Below are 9,734 nucleotides of genomic sequence, written 5' to 3'. Positions count from 1 at the left end.
CGGAAGCTGCCCCGCTCCGACCGCTCGGGCAGCGCCGCGGCGCCTACACCTGGGGCCCCGACGGGTGGGCACAGGCGCCCGGCCCGAGGCGTTCGAGGGGGCTCCTGGGGAGATACGGGGCGCCGCGCGTCTCTGAGCAGCGGACCCTAGCAAGTTCCTCGCCGCACCCTGCCCCCCTTCCCTCCAGGCTCAAAGCTCCCGAGGGCGGGGGTCCGCCCTGAGCCCTGGGACGTCGAAGCCGTCCCGCGAGTCCCAGAGCCCCCAGCTCCTTCCAAGTTCCTCCCAGCACTCCCCCTCCCCATCAACCAGAGGGAAGGGGCGTGTCGCGCTACGACACGCCCCCCTCATGAATATTAATAAGCGCGCATGCGCCTGCTTCGCGCGCAGGGTAGAGGTGGCCAGCCCGGGCCGCTGCTCCCAGACGGGCTCTCCGAGTCCCTCGCCGAAAGCCGGGCGGGCACGCGTCATTGTGTTACCTGCGGCCGGCCCGCGAGCTGGGCTCGGATTTTTTTTTTTCTCCCCTCCCTCTCTTCTTTCTAAGCAGCTGATCTGAAAGGGAATAAAAGGCTGCGTATAATCATAATAATAAAAGAAGGGGAGCGCGAGAGAAGGAAAGAAAGCCGGGAGGTGGAAGAGGAGGGGGAGCGCCTCAAAGAAGCGATCAGAATAATAAAAGGAGGCCGGGCCCTTTGCCTTCTGGAACGCGCCGCTCTTGAAAGGGCTTTTGAAAAGTGGTGTTGTTTTCCAGTCGTGCATGCTCCAATCGGCGGAGTATATTAGAGCCGGGACGCGGCGGCCGCAGGGGCAGCGGCGACGGCAGCACCGGCAGCAGCACCGGCCGGAGAACCAGCGCGAGCAGCAGCGGCAGCGGCGGCGTCCCGAGTGCCTGCGGCGCGCGGCGCAGCGATGCGGTCCCCACGGACGCGCGGCCGGCCCGGGCGCCCCCTGAGCCTCCTGCTAGCCCTGCTCTGCGCCCTGCGAGCCAAGGTAAGAGCCCGCCGGGCCTCCCTCCCGGCCCGCCCTCTCCTTTCCCTCGCAGCTCCCTAGACGCCTGCGCTTGAGCGCCTAGAGCGGGCTTGGGAACCCTCGGGCGCCCGGCCTCCCGGCTGGGTCCTGCGCCCGGGAGGCTCCACCTGGGCTGGGGAAGCCCCGGACCTCCTAAGCCCTCCGCCCCCCAGGTGGAGCAAGGGGGCTGCGTTCTCTCCGCTCTTCTCCCCCGGGACAGTCGTCCGATTTCTCCTGCACTCGTGCATTTCATGCCCGGGAAATCACGTTTAGTCTTTGCACTGAGTTTTGCAAAATTATTTTCACTTGGCGTTTAGGGCTCGTCGGGGCGGGCGGGGAGGGAGTCGCTGCTTCCACCCTCGAAGAAAACAACTTTCCCCTGCGCTGACCTTCCTCCCTCCCTCGCCGGCAGGTGTGCGGGGCCTCCGGCCAGTTCGAGTTGGAGATCCTGTCTATGCAGAACGTGAACGGGGAGCTGCAGAACGGGAACTGCTGCGGCGGCGTCCGGAACCCGGGGGACCGCAAGTGCTCCCACGACGAGTGTGACACGTACTTCAAAGTGTGCCTCAAGGAGTACCAGTCCCGCGTCACGGCCGGGGGGCCCTGCAGCTTCGGCTCGGGCTCCACTCCTGTCATCGGGGGCAACACCTTCAATCTCAAGGCCAGTCGTGGCAACGAACGCAACCGCATCGTGCTGCCTTTCAGTTTCGCCTGGCCGGTGAGTGAGCGACGCGGTGAGGGAGGCCCGCCGCGGTCCGCACCCGCGCCTGCCAAGTCCCGCTCTCTCTCTTGCGAGAGGGATTAAAAGGGCTTTGGCTTGAAACTCCACGCTAACTGGAAAAGTCTTGCGGGGTGGGGTGTTAAGCAGCCGAGACTCCAGGGTTAGATCTCAGCAGGCCCCGTCTTCGAGGCTTTTTGCTAAGCGCACAAAAGTGGGACGCCCACAGGGGTTTGTGGGGGCAGAGCTCCCAGGTTTAAACTTGCAACTTGGAGGCCCTAGAGTGACCACCCCACACCCCACCCCAACCCGAGCTGGGAGTCATTACAGAAGGTCTTCGCTTAACCAATTAAACCCAATGCGCCGTGGAAGGCAACGCGGCGCAGCTTTGGCCTTCGAACGTCGTCCAAGTCGGCACCCTCCCTTTTCTCGTGAGCCGCCTGGAGGGCGGGTGTGTCTTTCCTGGAGGGTGTGGGGGAGCCTGTTTCCCGCTGCTCCCCGGGAGACTTTGGGGCGTGCGGGGACGCGCTCGGGGCTGGATGTAAGGACGCGGGGGCGGCCGCCGCTTGGGGCGTGGGGGGGGGTGTCTTTGGGCCTTGGCTGGAGCTGGGAGCCCGAGAGCCTCCGCCCCCTGCCGGCCCCTTCCTGCCCTCGCCCCCGCGCGGTGTAGCCCTTGTGGCCTCACTTCCAGCGGTTCCCGGGCTCTGGAACCAGCTGTGTTTGCAAACTTCCCCGGGAAGGGCGGGGGTGCGCCCTCGTCCGGCGGGCGCCCGGCCCCCGCTAGCCTCCGGGGGCGTGTCAAGGCCTGAAAGGGGCGGCCCACTCGAGGCGGCTGCTGAGCGTGCAAGTGCGTGGACCCCCGCCCTGGGTGCCGCTCGAGGGCCCGGGCCCGGCGGACCGACCCTGCAACGAGGCCCTTGCAACATCCCAAACTGGGTAGAAGGAAGACGAGTGTGATTGCAGAATGGGAGGAAAGGGGAAAAGGCTGTGCCCTCTGCTCCGCTCCTGCTGTCCAGGAGGCGTGGCACGTCGCCAGGACTGGGGCTTGGCCCAGCCCGTGCTTCGAGGGTGGGCGGTTGTGGGGGCGGGGAGGAGAGGGAAGCTCGGTGCCCCGGGGGAATACTGTCCGCCACGTGCTCTGGTGGGGTGCGCTCTGCTGCCTCCTATCCGCGGGCTGGGGCTGTGATTCCCATCGCCAGGAGGGGAGGGAGGGGGAGAGTGCCTTGGTGCTTGGTGCGTGTGTGTGTGTGTGTGTGTGTGTGTGTGTGTGTGTGTATATCTTGGGGTGGCTCTCAAGGCCCGCATTTACTGGAGCTGGCGTTATGAAGTGCCCTCTGCCGTGGGTGAGATAAGACAGTTATCGGAAGCACACCATTGAAAGGGACTTAGAAAAACCCACTGTATGTAGAGTTCTCAGAGAATGGAGGGCTGTGTCTGTTGTGGGATTGCAGTTTTACAAAGCATGTTTATCTTCTTTGTTAATCCCCTACTAGGGAGAACTTTAAAGAGTCTGGCCACTTTTTAATCTGACTGTGCCCAAGTTAACTGTGAATACTGACTGCCCTTGAACTTGTGTTTGGAGTTTAGGGGGGAAGGGGCCTGCAGGTGGTTCCACCCTCCTGAGGATCAGTCCGGAGCCCCTTGCTTTCACAAGACCATAAAAGGAATCTTATTAGTGATGTGGAAAAGCTGCAGGCCTGGCTGAGGCTCACTTTGGAGAGTAGGGTCAGAGGACCGCTTGGATGAGAACAGAGAGACTTGCTCCCTGGACTGGCTCTGGAAAAGTGACCTAGAAGGTGTGTCTGTCCCCATTTGACACTTGGCAGAGTCCTAAATGGGAAATGAACAGAAGCGGTGTGTGGGGCAGGAGACGATTGATTTGTTGGGGCTCTTCTGTGGTTTCAGGGCCCGCGGGTCACCAACCATGAAATAGACTCTCCGCTTTTCTAGAATAGGGAGACCACTGGGGCTACTGAGTGTGGTTCTTTTGAAGTTGGGCCAAATGCATGTATCACTCATAAATGAGTCTCCACCCTGTCCTCCCTTAAAAGGCCTGCTGTGAAACATAAGCCTCACTTCCCAAGAGAAAGTGGCGTTTAGGTGTATTGTTTTAGTTATTTTCCCGAGTGTGGTTAGAGAAACACCACAGTCTGTAACTTTCAAGAATGATTCCAGGGTGAGTGTTAACCGAAGTGAAAGCACTTAGGTATTGAACTACATAGAGCAGTTTCGTTCAGTTTGGCAATTAAATATGAATAAGCATGTCTATTTAAAACCGACTTGAATAAGTGATAACTGAACTTGGTACAGAATTGAAGATGGAATAGACGATATGGGTTTTTTGGTTTGGTTTGGTTTGGCTTTTATATCAAACCACCTTGGACTTCCAGCCACGTGCACAGCTGACCCTGAGGCAGTCACAATCACTGATCGCCTGGGTCCTCCCCAGTGTGCTGACCATGAAAGGGCCGTGGTCCAGGGTGCAAGGTGGAAGGTCAGTTTAAAAGGTGGTGTAATTCTTGGTTTTTGTTGGGAATTATGACCGACTGCGATCAAACAACTGTTCGTGTCCTAGAGAGAAAGAAGAGGAAATGAGCTGTCACATTTGAAATCTAGTCCACATTCCAGTGTCCACGTGGGGAGCTCTCTGAAGGTGGGTCTGCCCATTGGGTAGTATCTGATTATGTTCCAGTGGCTGTCTACTGGCCCAGCTCCCGGCTCATGGTTCTCATTGGTGATTTCTAATCCCCATATCCGTGCTGTGCTCACAAGGCCTTGACTCGAAGCAACGGATCTGATTTATGACCCTCCAATCAGGGGGACCCAGTGATAAGAACATATATTATGGAAGGTAATTGGGCTTAACGGGAAGTGATTTGGGAATAACCATTTATAAGCCATTGAAATGGTTAAGTTGCACGTCCCAAAATTAGTGCTAAGTCCCGGTAGTACCTGCTTATTAAAAATCCATTAGGGCACTTACCAGTACCCAGCCCCCAAAGCATTTTAGGAACTGCAGAACCCCAGTTCGCTGAATTGATGCATTGCAGGCCCCACAGTGAAGTGAATGTAGAGAAACCTGGGGGGCAGTAGTTGACGTATCTGGTCTTTTCTTGGCCTCCTATCTAAATGGCATTGGCAGTGATAAAAGGCTGCTGAGAACAACTGAATTGTTCAGGGAAATCCAATGAAATATTTTTTTTTGCATACCAGTGAGATGCCAACTTTGGCCCCCCATCACACTTAAGGCCTGATTGAACAACTGCCAGGGGTTTGGGTAAATGAGATGTCCCCACAAGATTCATCATAGGATGTAATTGACATGTTCCTGTCTGCATGCCCTCTGCTGCGTTTCTGGGTTCCTGCGCCTCTTGTAGGTGTGATGTGGACACATGGAGGGTGGAGGGATGGGGTTCTCATTGAACTGGCTCCTTTCTGCAGCCCGTCTCTACAACCCATGCAGACAAACGGCACCCAGGATTGTAAGTGCTCAGAGCAAGGGATTTTCCTCATGTGGAGAAAACCTCTTCGGCTCTCAGACACCTGTGTCAAATTAGAGTGATGAAATGACATGTCTGTATTGCAAAACCAGGCTTGGTTGGTGGGGGGTGCAGGGGAAGTGGGCCTGTGCTCACTTTGTGCTAAGTGTCTGCAGAATGGCTGTTCCCCAAATGAAATTCCCATTCAGGGTACTTTGGTTTCTAATTCTTTTTTTTCTCTTCCAGGTGTAAAGTGCTCTGTGTTTTCTTCCTTCTTATTGTCTTGTTTCTTAGCAACTTATTCAAACCTCCAGTACTTCTATGCATTTGTGACCCACCAACTGCACACCTATAATTCTACAGGGACTTCACACATGTGTAGAGAACAGTGAAGCTTTTGGCATACAGGCCTCTGGGGTGAGGAGGAACGACAGCAGCCTCTCTCAGGCTTGTCACTGCCCTGAAAACCAGCGATCTGAATACTGCCTAAAATCTTTATAGCAAAGAGGGGCAAGGGACGCTTTGGGTAGAAGGTGTGTGGGCTGGTTTAGCATGGAAGAAAAAAATGTTACTCATGAAGAAATGCAGCCAAGGCAACAAGGAGCCTTCCTGTTCCTGATTGGGAAATAGGGATGCAAACGGAGGCCATGACTGGCTTCCCAGCAGCCACCAGCCCATCGTAAAGGGCCAGCACTTGGTTCCAATGTCCGGCTTTCCAGATTATGCATTCTTGCATTGTAACTGATCTCTGGATGTGCCTGTAGTTAGCATGGTCATCCATAAAGGCAAATACTCCAGAGCATTCCCCCTTGATAAACTTCTCTAAGTGTGTTCTTTCTGATAGAAGGGACACTTGGCTCCAGCTTTGAAATACACTTAAAAAAAATTAGAATGAAATACATTTGACCTACTTTACGACTTGAGGAAGATGCGTTAGGATGCGTGGGTAGTGAGGATTCTTGCGCTTTCTAGAATGGTGGTAGAGGCGGGACGGGGTTCCGCATTCAAAGTGCCCCACCTTTAACCTGGTTTATGGTGCTGAGTGGCAGCTTTGGGATCTCCTCGCTGGTTTCCAACCAAGGAGAGGCCTGCCCTGCCCTGCGGCCCTTGTTTTCACGGTGCCCGTGACATTTGTCACTGGGGCAAGGCTGTGTCTGTGCAGGGAAGAAGTTCTGCAGCGTGGCTCCCAGTGGTGAGAAATGGTACATAAATAGTCAAACACTCCCGAGTCCTCTACCAGCTCAGCCCAGTTTTTATGCACTTTTGGTAAATAAGTAGAAAGGCTTCTTGTTCAGGCTTGCTCTGTGTGAACCGGACGGTTGTGCTTGGCTGGCTTCTCGGTATTCTATCTATTAACCTCGCCACCCTTTTGTAACTGGTGCATTTAATTATCAGTGGGATGCTTTTCAAACAGGTAAGGGTAATGATGGGAAAGGGGGTGGGGGCATCTCGTGGAGAGCCTCCAATCTGGATATGAGCTGTGGGGCCCCCTTGGGGAGGCTTTGAGGTGGGCTTTCATGAGAAAATCGCCCTTTGTAACCAGATCGGACTCTATTGAAATGTCAAGCCCCCCAGACTAAATTGCTGTCTCTGGCTGAAGTCTCCTGAGCCTGGCCACTGTGGGGCAGTTGTCCTTTCTTCAGGCCTCCCCTTGCCGCAGCCGTGGGACCCGGTGAATTGTGCGGGCGGGTAGGCGAGTGAGCGTGCGCCCACCCATGCGATCGCCGAAGCCTTTATTTCATACGTCTGTGACCGGAATATTTTATACTGTGGCCACCCAGACGCAGGCAGGACAATAGCGTGGCCGAATTGACTGAAACGAGGATTACAGAGAATAATGCAGCCTCTCCAAAAATACTGCTAATACAGGGCCCGCGACAGGAAGTGCCAGTTGAGTCAGCAGAGCGCAGGGCCCCTGACCAGCCCGGGGCCGGGCCGACCGCCTTGCACAAAGGGCTCCCCTCCCCGCCCCCCCCAGGCACGGCGGGCACTCCCGGAGCGTGGGCTCCTCGGCTGCCGCACGCGTGCCGTTTGGATGGCGGTTTGTTTGTGTCCATCAGCTTGGCAGGAATGGCAGCAGCCTCTTCTTGGGGCTTGGTTTGGCCGCCACTGTTGCCAGGAAAAGGAAGTTCCCAGCTGCCAACACAATTACCTTTGTTTCTTACATCCCCCTTCTTAATGTGGCAATTAAGTGCTTACCACTCTGCCCAGTGCCAAGGTAACCACCGCCTGCCCGCCTGCAGCCGCACGGCCCCAGGGACGCCTGGAGATGCCTGCGGAGCCGGAGGCCAGGGCCCTCCTCTAGGTTAAAGGCCACGGCAGTCCTCTCCTAAGTTGTCCTGAGAGCTGGCCGTGCCTCTTTCCTGCTGCACCAGCTCGCAGACCGGCTCTGGGGCCGGATTGCCCTGGGCCTGGAGGTGTGGGACTGGAGAGGTGCAAACCCACATGCAGGTTCTCTTTGCTGCTCTGAGGAGACTTAAGAAAAAAGAGGAAAGCAAGGGGCCTCTCCTAGTCTTACTGTGGTAGTGGGAAACCAAGAAAAAACCAGGTATTCTCTATTTGTGTCTTGTGGGCGATAGTTTTGTATGAACTGGTTAAGTTGGACACCTGCCCATCACCTGGCCTGGCACCCCCTTTCCAAGCCCTTGGGGGAGCTGCCCAGGGGCTTGGCCTCTGCTGGGATCAGATTTGCAGTGACCAATTGGGGATGACATGATCCTAGCAGATTGCATCTGATTTTTCAGCCTGGTACTGGCCTAGTAGGATGGCATAAAGTGCATTGGTCTGACTCTCCCGAGTCTGGATGCATATTCTGGGATGTACAGAGGTCAGGCGTGGGCCTGGGAAAAATTAAAGTTCCTAGCAGCTAATAATCATTACCAAATTATCTTGATTGTTGATCTATAGTGTGGGGATGGAGTGGGAGGTAAGAGAGCCTCCTAATAGGGGCCTTGGAGGGAATCCTTTCTTCTGAAGGCTGGGTGGGAAGACTCCTCCGGCCCCGGGAAGTGAGGCCCAGAAGAAGCCCTTCTCAGAAACCAGGGAGAGAGATGGTCAGGGCATCTTGCGTATTTATTATTTTTTTGGCAAAGCTGGAGCCCCCACCCTCACCCCCTTGTCTACCTCTGAGAAAGCCATTCACAGGAGACCATGACATTTGGAGTCCCAAGCTCTGTGCTGCTCTGTGTCCCTTTTTTCCCTTAAGGTTGGGCAGTGTTGGTCAGTGCCTCCGGAGGTCTTCCCGGCTCAGGCAAGGAGGAGTCTGATACACAGCTTGGTCTTTCAAGCTCTTTTGCAAGGGCTGGGGGGTGGGAGAGAATGCCTCCTCCTCTGAGCGTGAAGCCCAGTCCTGGCACGCCTTCCCCTTCTGTGGGGATTGTGTCTATGACACGTTGAGTGCTTGTGCAAGTCTGTCAGGACTACGGGTATCAATGCATTTAATCAGAGGATTAATTACAACAATACGTGGAAGTGAAGAACGTGGGTCTCGACGTGGCCAGCAATCCAAGGGCTTAATGATACAGAATCAGCCCCACATCTGGCCTCATTTGGACTTGGCTCTCGCCTCCAATCGGGAGAGAAATGTAATTTCTTGCTGCTCTCCGAGAAGAGTCCTGTAATTTGTAGTAAGTCCCAGGAAACTTAGAGGCTGTAAATAAGGTGTAACTTTTACTAATAAAATGTTAACGACGACGACAATGAATTTGGACCCCAAACAGGAGAGGGCTGGGTATGTGCCCTGGCTTGCCTGGTTTTGCTTGCTTTTCTGAGCATTTTCCCACAGTTATCAGTGAACGAAATGGAATCCTACTCTGCTTTGAGTATGAAACATATTTCGGCTGAATTCCAAGGCAGGGTCTATCACAAGATATTTTTATATTCGGAGACAACACTCTGTGTTTCTGTGTGAGCCGTAAGCTTCCTAGAGTTATGAATGAAGCTTCTTTTTTTTTTCACCCCCTTTTGCTCCTTTTTTTGCCTCCCCTTGTAGGTGCCTTCTGTTGGTGACAGTGTTTCTGGCGGCAGGGTATTATTTGAGTGAAGTGCTCAATGTGCTATTTCCGATGCATTGGTATCTGACGGTGACAAGAGGGACACGGGGGAGGCCTTTTCTCCCCACCCCACTCTGATATAGTCCTCCAGTGCCAAGATAGCAGGTTTATTTAAACCCTGGTGTTCTGTGAGACTGACCTCATTCTAAATTACAAACGAAGATTGGAGTAAAGCGGGAATTTGCTAATGGCTTGGATTTGTGGGGGTGGGGGGTGGAATTCTGAGATAAGCCTGGAAGATAAAAGGTGCCTTCAGTATAATAGCTGGCATCCTGCCAGTGTCCAGGGAATTTGTTTAGTTGGTGGACTCTGATTATGCCTGGAATGTTAGATCTTATTGACAGATAAGCCCATCAATAGCTATAACCCATGGGTGTGTGGTTATTTCTCCCTTTTGTACTTTGGTCCCCAGAGTCTGTCCCCCAAGGACCCCGAGTTAGGTCGCCGCCTTTGTCTTAGTCTCTTTGCACTTACCCCCCA

At 54.7% G+C, this 9,734-nt stretch overlaps 1 protein-coding gene across 2 annotated transcripts in view; it reads left to right on the top strand.

Moving 5' to 3' along the window:
• Positions 1–404: 404 nt before the first annotated feature.
• JAG1 (jagged canonical Notch ligand 1) overlaps positions 405–9,734 on the top strand; it is a 36,221-nt gene continuing 26,891 nt past the window's right edge. Inside the window, exons 1-2 of one of the 2 annotated variants that reach the window (XM_059134026.1) lie at positions 405–987; positions 1,418–1,723. In XM_059134026.1, coding sequence (XP_058990009.1) covers positions 907–987; positions 1,418–1,723 — 387 coding nt within the window. In that variant the 5' untranslated portion in view covers positions 405–906. The remainder of the gene's footprint in view (positions 988–1,417; positions 1,724–9,734) is intronic. The other variant, XM_059134025.1, reaches the window with a different exon arrangement.

The sequence above is a fragment of the Mustela lutreola genome, chromosome 9, assembly GCF_030435805.1.
Source record: "Mustela lutreola isolate mMusLut2 chromosome 9, mMusLut2.pri, whole genome shotgun sequence".
NCBI lineage: Eukaryota > Metazoa > Chordata > Mammalia > Carnivora > Mustelidae > Mustela > Mustela lutreola.
The sequence above is the reverse complement of the archived record's forward strand: the minus strand, read 5'-3'. Positions and strand labels throughout refer to the sequence as shown.